Source organism: Lagenorhynchus albirostris, chromosome 9 (assembly GCF_949774975.1).
Source record: "Lagenorhynchus albirostris chromosome 9, mLagAlb1.1, whole genome shotgun sequence".
In the NCBI taxonomy this organism is placed as follows: Eukaryota; Metazoa; Chordata; class Mammalia; order Artiodactyla; family Delphinidae; genus Lagenorhynchus; species Lagenorhynchus albirostris.
The window spans coordinates 11,269,772-11,286,118 of NC_083103.1; the positions used below are offsets into that span (position 1 = coordinate 11,269,772).

General features: G+C 39.1%; 2 protein-coding genes across 8 annotated transcripts in view; one reads left to right on the forward strand and one right to left on the reverse strand.

Moving 5' to 3' along the window:
• Positions 1-8,547, reverse strand: part of ZFP91 (ZFP91 zinc finger protein, atypical E3 ubiquitin ligase) — a 31,000-nt gene extending 22,453 nt beyond the window's left edge. For 2 of the 4 annotated variants that reach the window (XM_060159090.1, XM_060159089.1), the window contains exons 1-2: positions 8,115-8,544; positions 3,060-3,088 (exon numbers count right to left, since the gene is read on the reverse strand). In XM_060159090.1, the coding sequence (XP_060015073.1) occupies positions 3,060-3,088; positions 8,115-8,458 (373 nt within the window). In that variant the 5' untranslated portion in view covers positions 8,459-8,544. Of the gene's footprint in view, positions 1-3,059; positions 3,089-8,114 lie in introns of all 4 variants that reach the window. The other 2 variants (XM_060159092.1, XM_060159091.1) reach the window with 2 other exon arrangements.
• The window catches only part of LPXN (leupaxin), a 43,912-nt gene continuing 35,365 nt past the window's right edge, over positions 7,801-16,347 (forward strand). Inside the window, exons 1-3 of one of the 4 annotated variants that reach the window (XM_060159094.1) lie at positions 8,688-8,730; positions 9,207-9,257; positions 9,373-9,439. In XM_060159094.1, coding sequence (XP_060015077.1) covers positions 9,424-9,439 — 16 coding nt within the window. In that variant the 5' untranslated portion in view covers positions 8,688-8,730; positions 9,207-9,257; positions 9,373-9,423. Of the gene's footprint in view, positions 7,849-8,615; positions 8,731-9,206; positions 9,258-9,372; positions 9,440-11,918; positions 12,095-16,347 lie in introns of those variants that run through there. The other 3 variants (XM_060159095.1, XM_060159093.1, XM_060159097.1) reach the window with 3 other exon arrangements.

Consider the following 16,347-nt stretch of genomic DNA (forward strand, 5'->3'; position numbering starts at 1 on the left):
ACACAAATATTGTTTAAAAATACTAGAAATGAGAGGATAAGAAATAATCAAAGGTATTCCAACTCAGGAAAACAGAAACACTCTGATGAAATTACAGCTATGAAAGTTATTAACCAGATAAGGCAAATAGTCAAAACTTTAAACAATCTAAGTAAATTCATAGATCTGTTATGAACTCATTTGGTGATTCTGTCTAGGCAATCTTTTCCAAACATCACTACTCCGTAACAGGAAGAGTAACTAAAAACAGTAAAATGATTTTGAATAAAAGATGAGACCCAAACTTTTATACAATCAAATTTTCAAGCACCCAGGATTCCAAACTGTTTCCCATAAGCTCTAATTTCATGAGCTATTCTTTAAATGGAGGAAAAAAAAAGAAAAAAAGGAGGGGGTGTCTTATAGGTAATTCTGCATATTTTGGTATTTACATTGCATAGTACCCGAAATCAAAGTCTCTGGGAAGTCCTGCAATAAATAACTTTGATGACTCAAACACTGCCCACATTTATTTGACTCTGTAATATTTGTTATTATCCCATGAAACTCTTGAAACATTTAATAAAGATTAAGATACTACTGTCTCCTTTTTTACAATTTATCTTGGGCAGTTCTGGTTGGAGGTTTGAAAAGTGAAAGAAATTAAAATTAGCAGACAAAGTAATGCTGGGATAATTAATAATTACATTTAGTCAAACCATTCCTTTACTTCATTACCTTAAGTATAACATTGGTTCAAAACAAAGACCGGAATGAAAACATAAAGCCAAGTTAAAAAGGCATTAGCCAGGCCCCATCCCTCAGAATTTCTGCTAACATTCTTGGAAGCTCTACAATGATGGTGATAATCTCTGGCAGTGGTAAACCAAGCTTTCATGTTTTAAGCGATCACTTGTTGAATGAATTAATAAACACTATTTGCAAACCAACTTTCCATTCTTTTACATATACCCATCAGGGTTAAAGAAATGTAGTAGGAACAGGGACCTACACTAATATGTTTCTTTACTATTATTTCAGCTTGAAAAATGAACATGGCATTTTGCAATTTAATAATTTAGAAACAACGACAAGCTGTTTTTTTGTGTGTGCCAAGTCATTTATTCTAACATGTCCAAAGTTCTTATCTTTAGTTGAAGGGCAGCACATAATTTCAAGTTGTTTGGAGTAAATAAGAGTAAAAACAATCCTGAAAACATCTTTTCAATGTAAGAAAACAAAAAGATAGCTGTACCTTTAGAAAATCAACCTCCATTTCTTTATTCACTATCTAGTTGTATAAGATAAGATATACTTCTGTACCTATATATACTGTTCATAGAGTTGAACAGCTACTGTACAAGTAAACTAATGCAGAGACTGAGATGGGGGTTGGAGAGTATTTCTTGGAAATTTTACAAACTTAACAACAGCTACCTTTTATTGAGTCCTTACTGGATTCAGTGTATTGGATTATTTGCAATAAAAGGAAGAACTTGAATTCAAACCCTGAGCTCTAACTCTAGATCCAGAGTATTTAACTAGTGGATTAAAGTGGGATTGATTTAGACTGAATTAACCACAATGCAGTTTTAATCTCTCCTCAACTGCAAAACTGTACATAACATGCCAACCTCTGGTTTAAGAAACTGACACAAACAGTGATTAATTTATCTCCAGCAGGGTTCAAAATTTCCACCGTATTCTGTGACCTCGCCTCAAGACAACCCAAAATAATTTCTTTAGACGTAGTCTTTAGACACAGGAGGTACTTTTAGCTCTGATAAAGGCAGGTTGCGGTTTTTGCTTTTTGTCTTAATAGAAACTGCTCTGGTACCTGACTGCCACCTGTCTACATTTCCCCCTCATCCTAAAATTTCTAAAATGATTTCTGAGTAAGGAACACAAGACTTTCCATTCTTAGCAGACATATTCTAATTTCTAAGTATCAACAGCAACAAAATCCAAAACTTGTTAAAATAGTCATGCAAAACTTTCTACACAAAAAACTTGCCTAGTACAAAATACTTACGCCTGGTATACTATGAAATATTAGCCTTAGATTCTAAAATTCAGAGAAAAAAGAAACCTGGTCACTGACGTCTAATTATTTACAAAGCAGCCACCAATTCAAGTTACTGGTTCCTAACCACACTGTCATTCTTCTCAATGGCATCAATTCAGGTTTTACACTTGCCTTATACATATTTGCAAAGCATTCTTTGTAAAAGAAAAGTCTACGTAAGAAAAGTAAGTATTTATGTTATATATATACATAATGAATTAACTGATCAATCCTTTAGGACTGGACCAAGACCAGACACTGTAAATGAAATATGCTTAAAAGTATCTCTGTTCCAGTTTTAAGAAGGACGCTGTGTATCTGAATGCAGCATCAAGGAACACAGCCAATAACTAGGGGAAAAAAATTTAATAAATGAGCAACTGGCCCAACATGACAGGGGCAATTTTAATAACCCCATCTGCAAAGCCCGAATAGTCTTTTTAAAAAAGCATTTAAAAGGATAAAGTGAACATCAGCTTCCCTTCATAATCCAGATAAGCAGAAGAGTACATTTAATACATGTATTTGGTTTGCTTTTTGAAAGACCTAATGACCCGATTTAATTATTCACCAGGCTAAAATCTTAGAAAACTCTTCTCTCCACATTCTTCAAACTGCATTTATAACATGAGTCTCTACAAGCATCAAGAGTTTGTCTATACTCTACTCTCTATACTCTGTATATATAGTCTACATATACTGTCGATATATGCTGTCTATATCATTCCTCTCTGTTACTTTACTGAAAAACCAAATAGTTTTAAAAATTGCAATAAAGTGACATCAAATAATCTGATTTCCCATTATTAGGTTTCTAAATAATGCCAAAATGTTCCACTTGCCCAAACCTGCTGCTAACTTAAATAGGTTCTATCTACTCCAGTAATTCTTTACTAAATAAAAGTCACTTTTAAATAGGAACAATTTGAATTATTAGGCTGAAGCTCATTCTAATTTCTATCAGATTATAAAGCAGTCATATAATGTACATGAGGTAAGAATGACTCAGTCTTACCTTTGTCAGATGATACTTTTTCTGTGCATCTGAAAGAAAAGAGAATCAAATATTAAATGAATAATCTTGCACACTTTCTTAAAACACAAATATTTACCTCTTTCAGGTTCATCTCCAGAGTGATGCAGAAAACATCTAGAGTAGTACTGTCCAACAGAACTTTCTGGAGTGATGAAAATATTCTACATCTGCACTGTCCAATACGGTAGTTGCCATGTGGCTACTGAGTGCCTAAAACAGCTATGTAACTGAGGAACTGAATTTTCAGTTCTGATTAACGTAAATTTAAATAGCCACATGTAGCTATCATATTTGACAGCACACAGCTAGAGTATCATTCAAAAGTTGTTTTTAACTGTAAAAAGATATTAATACAAAGAAAATATTGCTAATTTTGTTGTATTAAATGGTCATAAGAGAAAAATGTCCTTATTCTACACAAATGCAGTAACTTGGGGTGAAATGAAATAACGTTTGAGATTTCCTCTAAAACACTTTTACCGAAAGAAAACGAGGGGGAAGGGGGATAAAGGTAGCAAGCATGGCAAAATCTCAATTGTTAAATTTAGGTGATAAATACTGGGGTTTCAATATACTATTTCTCTACTTTGTGTTTATTTGACAATTTTCATAATAAAAATTTAATGAACCTAAAAGAAAACCCTAAATTTATTCATTTGTTAAACCCAAGTCAAAATCTATTTCTAAAAAGGCAACAGATTGGACCTCAGAAATAAATGTAACTTGCACTTTACAAATTGGAGAGGAACAGTAAAGAGGCTAATGTGTAATAAAATACTGGCTAAAAAAAATGTCATCCCCATGTTTTTAATTCAGGAAAATTTCTATCACACATAACTGTCGAGTAAGGTATAATGAATCCCCTCACAGCCATTACCCACATTCAAAGTTGACATGTCTTGGATCTTTACCATAAAGATGCCACACAGCATCTGAGCAGTACAGTTTTCTCTTTTTCTCTGAAAGCAAACCTAACACAAATGAAGACTCTTATGTTACAAAAGAATATCTAAACAAATACAGAAGCCACCGCATAATATAAATATTCTGTTCTCTTTAGAAAGACTAGATATCATTTTCTCAACCCATTTTTTAAATAAAGCTTGGTATAACTTTAAATTATGTTATTAATGTCCCAATTAACAACTAACACAAGAATACTGCTAACCATGTTAACTCTAAATGAAAAGTACAGAAACAATTGTTAGATCTTGAAACACTATACAATTAACTTTCTGAAAACCTTCTGGAATGGTTCAATGTTTCTTTTACCACACTGATCACTGTTAAGAGGAAAACTCAGGATTTCAGGCTTAAATACAATTGAAGCCTTCTCCAAAGAGTCAAGAAAAGTTTTTCCAATTCAGAATGTTACTGCCTCTTCATTCTCACTATTATGACCATTGCCTTTTCCTTACAAAAGCAGCAAGAAGGTATCATGCTAAGGTTTACTACCATTTTACTTCCAGCAAGACAATAAACCCAAAATGGAACTCCATATACCAGAAAACAGAGCAGTATTTGTTTCCTTCATTTGTAACCCATCTGAGCCTGTAGGTTTACCTCTAGTAATATTCAGTTTTAGCCTGTATTCCCTGTGGTGAGGAAAGAACACCTTTCCTCAACAGCTAAATGAGAAATTAAAAAAAAAAAAAGTATTTAAGTGTTAAATTCTGAAATGCATCAGATAACTAAAGGACTTATTATCACATGGGAGAAAGAAAATAAGCCTTTTACATTTAAAGTAGTCTTATTTTAACAATATATTGTTTCCATATTAGCAGAAAGCAAGAATGTTTTAACTTATGAATCAGAAATAAGCTGGAGTGTGTGGGTGTGTGTGTACATATATAAATTCCCATATACGTATACACACACACATATACATTTTTAAGTTAGATGAGTATATAAACATCTGTATTTGAAACACATATACATTTTTAAGTTAGATGAGTATATAAACATCTGTATTGAAACATAAGAATGTTAACTCCAGAGTTTATTGGTTAAAATACAGCAAATGAAAAGCCTAATTCTTAGTACTGATATATAATCTTTCTTCAAATTTGGCTTATCTTTCCTTAATATTAGCCTTTAAGTTTTAATTTATAATGATTATAGATTTAACTTCATGCCTTTATCTTGAGCACATTCACTGAAAAATTCTTTATTTCCCTTCACAAAGAGTTCCTACTCTTTTCATTAATTTCTGAACATTTCAATGCAAATAGAAAAGTTGTTATAAGCTTAGGAAAGTTTCTAAAAATGATAATTATCATCTAACTATAAAGCTCATTTCACAAATCATAAATTATCAACTAAAGGTGAAGCATATTTAAGGAGATTAAGTGACTTGCCCAAGGTCACTTAGTAAGCAGTAGAAAGCAATGTTTTTTCCTCTGTTATTTTGCCTTGTAAGAGGAAAAGAGGTTACAATCAATCCAAGTCTCTGTATTTACTGACATTATTAAGCTACTGTACACTCTGCTGTCTCTTCTATCAAGAGAAACAAATGTAGGTTTAACAGCTGATGACTGGAAATTTATTGGGGGAAATGTTATTTGGAAAGTAGGGCTGAATCAAGGTGAGAAGGCACTAGACCAGGGTTCAGTAAACTGAAATGTCTTAAAGGACTGTTTCTCACTTAATTAGTTTCAAAATTTATTTTATCATTCTGAAAACCTGTAAACCATGTACACATTTGACAAATCTCCACTAATCAATGCATCTTCCTCCTTTACTGCAAAGTCCTTGAGGATAAAGTCCATGTCTCATTTTCCTTTATAAACCCTGGGTCAACACAGTACCAGGACCAGTTACTGCTCAATCAAGGTTGGAGCTGAAATGCTTTAGTTCTTTGATTTCCAGGGCATGCAGTAAATTGAAAATGTGTAACAAAAAAATTATTACAATGAAAATGTATTGTAACAATCCAATCAAAACTGGATTTATATATATATATATATATATATATATATATATATATATATAAATTAAGAGAGAGTTCTGAGGCTAAGTGAAGGTAAAAGAACACTACTCTCTTTTATGATATTGGATGACAGAGAAAGGGACTTTAAGAATTAAGACTATTCTTCCCTCCCCACAAGGAATATTGTGAAGAAAAAAACTGAAGGGGTTTAATTAAGTCATCTTCATCCAAGTTCAACTACAGTAACATTTATAATGTGGAAATAAAAAAAGACTCATTAGTACTTTTTTGCCAAGAGTTAGGGAACGTAATAAACCATGACAGCCGGTAAAACTACCACTCTATGTATAATCTTAAGAGATCATTTCTATAAGTAAAGCTGGTGGATCAGTAGGAGGGAAACGTGGCAAGGAGATATAGGTATGGGTAGATGAAGATAAAAGGGAATTAAAAAAAATATATTAAGATATTAACCTTCCTGTGTATGGTAACAGAAAAAGAATTAAAAATCCAATTTCACAGAATTTACATGAAAAAGACCACTACACACTAGTTTTACCTTTACCAAAGACATCACTGCTCAAAACAGTAACTTTTAGTAAATATTTCCTACATATCATGCTTTGTGTTAAGTGTTTCACAGGGTGTACTTAAGTCTCACAAACGCAGCTCATAGAGATTAACGTTATCGCCTATAGATAATAAAGTTGAGGCACGAGCAGTTTAATTTGTCCAAGGAATTTATATCCAAATAAGGCTAATGATATATCTCTTCAAATTTATGAGAATACAGAAGCTTAAATTTTCTGTGACCATGAAATTAATTTACAGCAATTAGAATCCTAATTGCAGCTGAACCATTTGTAAGTACATATTTTTGTTGTCCACAGAAATTTAGTTTACACAATTCTCTATATTATGTTAATTTAAATAACATCTAATAATTTGAAAGCACATATAATACACAATAACCCTTTGAATTTTATTTCTCTTTCTGAGAGTCTTCTAAGACAAGCATGCCAAGGTCACAGACTTCACTCTTAATTTCATAACAGGAGTGTTCTAAATCTATCGGGTCTGTACAAGCAAAATATTGCCATGCTCTCTGCTGGGGAGGTAGGGTGGTGGTGGAGGTGGGGGGGCATTTAAAACTGATTTCTCCCCCCACCTTCAACTTTCCCTGCTTTTACTAATTTTTTTCACTTGAAAGTCAAAAGACACAAATGCCTTCAGTAACGAATTCAATGGCTAATGTGATTAATTTCTAGAATTTACAAACACGTGTGCCTCAGTATTTTCAGCACAGAAACATTTTAATAAACAATTTAAAACATTTATATTTCTGATCATCTTAGTTTCTCTATGATCTCTAGGTAATAAAGAAATTACTTTCAGATTATTCTAATTTTTAAGGACGAAGTTCCTACATTAAAACATATGCAAAAACAAACACATAAGCTACTTGTCAAAAAAACTGAAAGAAAACGCCACTCATCTTGTTACATGAAAGACTCTATACTTAAAAATGGCAAGCCACGTTTTACCCGACTACTAAGTCCCAGGTTTTTAAAACGAGTGAAAAGTGATGTGAAAATTCAGTAGAGTGAAAAAAGCTACATAACGATACTAGTACAACTGGCTCTTAAGCTAATTAATGGGACGGGTGGGGGGTGAGGGGAACGACACAATTTTGAAGGCTAAGATCTAAGCTCATGCTGTAGATTTCCTAATGGGGATGTGATGTAATACAGGAGAGCCGCCCTATGCGGGAAAGGGATAGGCTGACAAAGGGAGCGCAGATGCCAGAGTGCGGGAGAAGCCTGAGGCGGCAGGGAAGAGGTGGGTCACTAAGGAGCAGAAGAAGTGTATCCTACAAAGGACGCCTTCAGGGAGTGGGGAAGTGGCCGGACAGACAGACAAGGGGGGCGGAGGAAGCCAGAGAGAAGTGATAAGACCGCTAGGGAAGCGGCGTGACATCTGCCATGCGAGCCGGCAGGGGGCAGAGCAAGCAGTATGTCACGTGGAGTGATCGCTACGGGAGCCGAGAGGGTTGCGTGCGGGTAGAGGGGGGTCTTTCCCACCGCCTGAAAGACTGCGTTACTCACAGGAGTCGCGGACTCTTCTTGCCCTGAGCTGGAGACGGGGGCTTCGCGGCCTGGGACTGCTGCCCTGGGGCGTCGGGAGGCCTGGCGCTGGGGCTGCTCCTCCGCCGGCGGGGATACTCGGCCTTCCTCCGGCGGGACACAGCGGCGGCGGCGGCCGCAGCGGCCCGGCCCCGGTCCCGACCTCCCCTCAGCACGCGGCTGCTAGTGGTCCCCCCAGGGGCCGCCGCCGCCGCTTCAGGGGGCTGTTGCTGGGGCTCCTCCGGAGCCGCCTTGGCCGCCGCCGCCTCTCCCCCTTCCTGGTCCTGCTGCTCCGGGGGTCTCGGCTCTTCCGTCTCCCCCGGCATCGGGACTCGTCCGCCCCCCACCCCCTAGTCCCAGGCGGCGGAGGCGGAGGCGGCGACGGCCGCGGCGCTGCTCCCCCCGCCCCCCGGAGCGACCGGCTCACTCTCACTCGGCGCTCCTCGTTCCCCCCCTCCCCTCCGCCCGGCTCCGAGGGCGCCCCCCCCACCCCCTGCCACTCAAGGCCTTCTACCGCAGGCGGCGCGCGCGCGCCCGCCACAGACGCGCAGCGGACCAATCGGAGAGGAGGAACGGCTTCTTCGCCCCGCCCCCCAAGGTCTCTCACGCAGCGGCGTACCGGTTCCCTCCCCCACCCCTCCCTTCAACCAATCAGGAAACGGCTCCAAGGGAGCGCGCGAGGTTTTCTTCCCCGCGCACCCGTTCTCACCGTTAAACGGCTGTGTCTCGCGACAATGCCAAAATGACCTTTCTCCCCCACCTCCGGAGCTCAATGCGCGCTAAGGGCAGTGGGAGGGGCAGGTCTCGCGAGGAGGTTGGTGGGAAAAAAACGCACCTCTTTCCCCGCCTCGCGCGCACCCTGGAATGGCTGCGCGCGCACCTGCCTCCCTAAGGAGCCGCTAATGCCACAAGGGCTCTTTCTATCCTTCTTCCTTAAGCCGCGGAAGTAGCCTCGGCGTTCTTCTGCCCCCACCCCGATCCCACTTTCCTGTCTGTAGCCTTTCTGTCCCCAGCGCCGCCAGGTCTTGCGGGGAGAAGGGGGAAATTTTTTTGAGCTGTCGCTTCTCCTTTAAGAAAAAAAGCCCCGTCGGCTGCCGGATGAAAGTCTCTGAAAAAATGGCGGCGGTAGGACAGAGGCGGGGTCGTGAGGGCAAGAAGGGCCCGCCTTTTGGCGCATGAGCATGGTTAACTTGCCCAGGGGCATCCTGGGAAATGAAGTTCAGCTTATTCTACGCCTTAGGAAAAAAGATACGGAGCCAGAGGCGGAGAGGATGCTGGGAGTGTCTGACTGATGCGCGATGGGAAAGGTAGTTTACTCTTTTCGAATTTACTCTTCCGGGGAGGCAGTGTTTCCGGGTTAGGCCTCAACGCCTGCGGAGATCTGACTACAATTGTGGGCCCAGTGGCTGGTGGGGTTTGCCTGGCAGGGTTTTCCGTAGTTTCGTACTTGGTGTTGGCGAACCATTTGTAGGGTGGACACGTAATAGCCCTCATCTTTGTCTGGTTAGGTGGCACCTCATCTGGGACCTATTAGCGTTTATATCTGCAATATTCGTCTTCTGTGTCTGACCCACTAACCTGTGAGCGTCTGGAGGTCAGGGATTGAATCTGGTTCCGTTGGATCCTAGGGGGGCTAGCACAATTCCTACCACTCATTTGATCCTTAATAAAAGTTTGTAGAAGTAATTGTAGAATTGCTTTTTTACTAGATGTTGTCGGGGCCGAGGAACTGGTATCGGCTGCTTAACTTGGCTGTGGTCCCTGGGCTGGAAGGAAGGGAGGTGAAGGGTTGTTAGCGTGACCTACCCGGAAAACTGAAGGCCTCCCTCACACTCCCCACCCTGAAACCATCTGCTTCTGCGGTTTTTAAATGTTTCTGCTGCACAGGAAGCATGGTCAGAATAGCAGCTTTGTCAGAAATTACTTTTCTCTCCGCTAGCATGTGAAACTAAATTGCCCTAACGCATCAAACGGGAGTTTCCGTTTGCTTGTCTCCAAGTTGCATTTGGTGATGGCTGTGAGCTTTTTGCGTTGCTTCCTTTTTTCCTTTCATCCATTATAATCGAGGAGCGATTTGCAGGAACAGTTCTTACCCCTGGAAACTAAAGCATCCGGGGTTAAAAATCTCCAACGTAAGTGAATGGAAACAAGATCTCGGAATCCAGTTCTAAATTTCACATTAATCATTTAGTTAAACTGCAGATGGAGTCCAATATCTGCAAGACAAATGCTGAAGAGCATTTTTCCTTCCAGCATTTTGGCTCAGTTACCACTTCAGATTGGGCAAATGTTCGTATTCTCTGTTGAGTGTTTTGCACTTTCATGCGGGTAACGGCATTTCAGTTGTCAAAACTGTTGAGCATAGTGTGGATGGGAATTTTTCAAACCTATGTTTGCAGTGAGCAGACTTTTAGAATGGCACTGACATCCAATGGCTGCTCAAAGTAATGCAGAGATGGGATCTCCTTTACATTAAAAACATTTTTTTAAAGTCTTAGAGTCACAATGGAATGGAGAATGAATGATTCCTTTAGATTAACCTTAAAAAGACCACTGTGTTGTAGAGGAAAGATTACAGGCTTTGAAGTTAAATCTGTTATAGTAAGTAACAAAGCCACCTACTAATTATATTATCTTTAGCAAGTTTCTATCCTTTGTATCTATTTAACCACTGGTAAAAATGGGGATAATATCTATTTCACAGGACGGTAATTTTAGTTCTTTGTGTACTGCCTTCTCATAGTAGGCCTTTTGTAATTGTTTTGTTTTATTCAAGGTGAATAAAATCACAGTGGTTAAAAAAAAAAAAGTGAAAGTTAACCTCAGTGTCACTTTTTAGAGAAACTAAGACAATATAACTAGGCAGGAATTGTGCTTAATCGAGAATGTCTGCATCTTAGAACCTGGTGTCTTAAATCTTCCAGTTTCATTCTTCATGACCCCTATAGTTGTTTGCATTTTGAACCACTGAAATAAACTTGGCCCTGAGAATCCAAATGTGAACCTGGTCCTGAGAATCCTGTTCTGCCTTTTTTTTTTTTAATCTTTTTATTCTTTATTGGAGTATAGTTGATTAACAATGTTGTATTAGTTTCAGGTATATAACAAAGTGATTCAGTTATACATATACATGTATCTATTCTTTTTCAAATTCTTTTCCCAATTAGGTTGTTACAGAATATTGAGCAGAGTTCCCTGTGCTGTACAGTAGGTCCTTGTTGGTTATCCATTTTAAATATAGCAGTGTGTCCATCCCACACTCCCTAACTATCCCTCCCCACCACTACCCCTCTGGTAACCATAAATTCAGTTCTCTAAGTCTGTGAGTCTGCTTCTATTTTATAAATAAGTTCATTTGTATCTCTTTTTTTTTTTCTGCCTTTAATGGGTTGATGATCTATTCAGAAAACCAGGTAAGCACAATTTCTGGATAATTAAGCAAAATGAATTGGGTGCTAGTTAACTCTGATGGAAATTTTATGAAGGAGATTGTGCTTCCGTGGTCCCTCAGGGGAAAAAAAATCAGATTCCATCATGCACAGTTACAGCAGGATATCCACACTGGGCAAAAACACAAATGCAAATCTGCCATTCCCATGAATTCAAAATGAATCCAGGCACATAGTAGGTTCTCAAATTTTTCAAAACTAGTTTTGATTCTTATCACCCTGGCCAATGCACAGCCAGAACTCAAATCCAATTACTCACCTTTTATGTCAGGCTCATTTTTTAAAACTCTGACCTACAAAAAAGAAAAAAAAAAAAAAAAGAAAGAAACTCACCAAATCAAATCAAAAGAGAGGAAGTGCTAAGCAAATACAGGAACCAAAAAGGGTTATAGAGGCTGCTTCACGCTGGCTCATTCAGTTCCTTTGCGGTCCTCTTCTTCAACACATGCCAAAACAGTTCCTCACAACCTGTGGTACCAGAGCATCTTGGGTGTGTGACGATGGAAGAGTTGGGTGAGTGAGGAGCTTCTTGGAGGAGAAACTCTGAGGGAATGAAGACTTGGCTGCCATCTCCATGTGTGGTGGGGTATACTTCTAGCCAGATGGAGGATAGTGTTGGAAGATTTTATTTTCACTTCTTTCCTGACCTCAGGCCAACCAAGAATGAAGCATGAGGAACTATGTTATTTTGGGGAACTATGGGTTTGCTGTTTGCAGAGGCACAATAGGCAGAGAATTTGGTGCTAACCACAGAGTAAACGCTGCACAAATACTTTGGGGCTGAATTGTGATTGAAATTGTCATTTTATTATGAGCATTTTGCCTCTTGGGGGCTGCTGGAGATCATAGGGTGTCACAGAGTTGGCAAGTTCAGAGATGTGATTTGGGGGGAAAAAGAAAGAAAAAGGAGGGGGGTTAAAGGGTGTTCTGAGAAGAAATAGAATAGAAGTACAAGAATGAGGGATTCGCAAAGGTTGGAGAAAGGCCAGAGCAGTTTCATTTGTTCCATGGTTTAGTATTAAATAAGATACAGCACTATTACTCCAGTGCTTTCACTGCTAAGATGTTTATTGAGAGCAGTTCTGAAGGAACAGATTACCATGGCCTGCAAATATGATACCTCCTTCCACTCCAAAGCAATTGAAACCAGCAGTGAAGCCATTGACCACACTGCTCAGAGAGATCCCTGATTTCAAACCTTTGGAGTAATGTAAGGTCTGTCATTCTTGGGACTCATTCCATATCTTTTGCCAACTTTTGTTGCTGTCATCCTTACTAACACTGAGTCACCTTTACCCAATGTTCACGCTGCATAATTACACGGTGTCCTGGGTTTTTGTATGTTTGGGGTATGTCAAAAGTGCCAATGACAACAATAAAAAACATCTTGCATGTTGTCTTTATAAAAAAAATGTATTTTGAGGGCTTCCCTGGTGGCGCAGTGGTTGAGAGTCCGCCTGCCGATGCGGGGGACACGGGGTCGTGCCCCAGTCCGGGAGGATCCCACCTGCCGCGGAGCAGCTGGGCGCGTGAGCCATGGCCGCTGAGCCTGCGCGTCCGGAGCCTGTGCTCCGCAGCGGGAGAGGCCACAACAGTGAGAGGCCCGCGTACCACAAAAAAAAAAAAAAAAAAAAAGTATTTTGAGAGCTGGAGGAGTAGAGGAAGGAAGGAAGGCAAATTACAGGAGGGAAGAGATGTTAATGAGAAGGAGAAGGGTATTTAATGTTTAATAAATATTGAACTGTTTTGGAAATAAAGTCTATTTTGATAGTTGGAGTAGAATATATTTTGGATTTGGGGTAGACTCCCAGTTCTTATCCTGTGTGAAGGTTGGAGAAGTTCACATTTCTGTACAAGTTCCTCCAGAGTCCAGTTCTGCTTTTTTATTTTAGGGCTACCTCATGGCTTTAATGTAGGTAATCGGCAAGGGGAGTAATGCTTTTTCAGTGTAGCTTATTAAGCTACATTTGTACACATGTTAATCATTTTAGTGTTCCAAGCAACCTTCTGAGATAGGTTTTATCCACTGTTTTTTTTCAAATGAAAAAACTAAGAAAAACAAAATAACTTGTTCAGTGTCACTCTTAGGAGCATCTGACACCAAAACCGATTAAGTGACAAGGTGTTCTCCCATTTTAGCAGTTTGTTGGCTCTGGTGTTCCAGCCAATAGGATAACCCAGATAATTTAATATTTTTTTAAAAAGTAGATTTGTGCAGTTTTGCATTTCCTCAGCAGGATGAATGGTAGAGAAATTTGGTCCAGGAATGTGGAAAGTACCAAGTGGCCTGGAAGGTAACATTCATGTATGTTATCCAGGTGGCTAAACATCATTAGGCTGTTAATAGCTACACCTCAATCGCTTCTTCAAATTGTCATCGGCTCAATAACCACCCAAAAGACTTAGGGTGGGTGTTTCCTCTCCAATGTGGAGAAATAGCATGGAGGACAAGTCAGCCCAGGCGGGCCAATATTTCCTCTCTGCAGTACTGCCCCCAAGGTTAGTAGTTTATATCCACCCAGAAAGTCTTACTTAAACCCTCATTACATGGGGATGCTAGATAAAGGGGAAGCGGGAGCAGACTCTGGCTCTGAGTGAAGTCGTTACAGTCTAGTGAGACCTTCAAGACACCTCACTTACTTCCCTTCCTGTGAATGTTGACACTGTTTGATTTCCACAGATGAGGCGCTATGAAAATGGACTGCAGCGTGTTCAGTCTGATACCCCCTACCCTGCACCAGTAATCCCATATTTGTCATGCTGAAATTAGGCATCTTCAAATCACAGCATCTGGCCAAAAGGGAGATAATCTCGGGGTGTTGGTGATATGTACACTCATAGGAAACAGGAAGAGAAAGGCCTGTTAACTCATGACCCAGAAAGGAGTTTTAGTAACTCTGGTTAGCTGGCGCTTCTAAGGGTAACCTTCTACTCCTAGTGGTATTGTTTGCTTCTCTTGCAGAGGGTCTTCCCTCTCCCCTCATCTTTATTGTAAATGCCTTTTTTTTTTTTAAGATTTAATTTTATTCATTTTTGGCTGCGTTGGGTCTTCGTTGCTGTGCTCAGGCTTTCTCTGGTTGTGGCTAGAGGGGGCTACTCTTAGTTGCGGTGCGTAGGCTCTAGGCACGCAGGCTCAGTAGTTGTGGTGCACAGGCTTAGTTGCTCTGCGGCATGTGGGATCTTCCTGGACTAGGGATCAAACCCGTGTCTCCTGCATTGGCAGGCAGATTCTTATCTGCTGCGCCACCAGGGAAGTCCCAATTTTTTATTTTGAATCCAAGAGGAACCATGACTTCTGTTTGGAGCAAAGCTTAAGAAATAGAAAAGAAAGAAGCTATATCTTAATAAAGGGCTATAGAATAAAAATTTGGAACTCAGAGATTTGGCATTCAGTTTGGCTAGTAAAGTCCTGAGAGAAAAAGTTTTACTTTCTATTTCTACCTTACTTTTTCTTTTCTTTCCTCTTCTTTTTAAAAACCTTTTATTATAGAGAATTTTAAAATTTACAGAAGGAAAGAAAATAGTTAAAGAGATCTGAGGTACCCATCAATCACCTTAAACAATTATCAACTCTTGGTTAATCTTATTTCATGTATACATCCACCCATGCCTTCCATTCCTAGATTATTTTAAAGTGATTTCACACATTGTATCATTTCATATGTAAATATTTCAGCATAAATATATATATATACATTTATACAAATAACCATAATACCATTATCATATCCATAATATCCTTAATAGTAATTTCTTAATGTCGTGAAATACCATTATCACACCCAAAATATTAACAGAAATTACTTAATATTATCAAATATCCTATCACAACTAAAATAAGTTAACAGTACTTACTACTTATTGAATTTTCAGTCACTGTTCAGTATTACTAATTGTTTCTTTCTTTGTTTGGATTTTGCTTGTTTATTTAAGAATCATACATTGAAATCGGTTGTAAGTCTCTTATGTCTCTTTTAACCTATTGGTTCCCCCTCTATCTCTTCTTTTCCATTACAGTTTATTTGTTGAAGGATCATTTGCCCTGAAGAGTTTAGCTCAGTTTGCTTATCTCTAAAATGGTGCATAAAATTCATTATATTTGTGAGCTAGATTCTTGAGAAAGATCTGTAGAGGATTTCATTTGTAAGAAATGTGTAGATCTTTTCTTATGCCATTAAGAAATACCCATCCCCGAATATCTGAAATAAAATCTTTTTTTTAATGACCTGTAAAGTTCATTTTCCTCAGCTGAAGACTTTAGAGCTAGGCAGATCCTTAGAAATAATATAATCCAGTGTTTTGCAAAGTTGAAAAACTACAATCTGTGGTAAGATATCCACTGGAGATCTACTAGTGGGTCTCGATCCGCAATTTAAAAAAATACTGTTGTGATACAACTGCTTTATTATGTAGATGAGGAGACAGCTTCAGAAAGGAAAGTGTCGTGCCAAGATGATCCAGAGAATCCACATGGGAATGGGGTCTGGAAGTTTTGACTTGCAGGGGCCAGGGATCAGGTAGCCCAGGATAAGCCGGGTTCTGCACTCAGTAGCAGTGTGGCCTTAAACAAGGTATTTGTCTCTTTCTTAATCTACAAAATAAGGACAATGCTATCACTTGCCTCAAAGCATGAGGATGACTAAATATATAAATATATAATTAAATATATAAGAAGTATATACACTCCTGAGCACAATGCCTGTCCTGTGTTAATTTTATTATTAATATTAATTTCCTCAAAACAGAAAGGTAACAGTGTAATACTC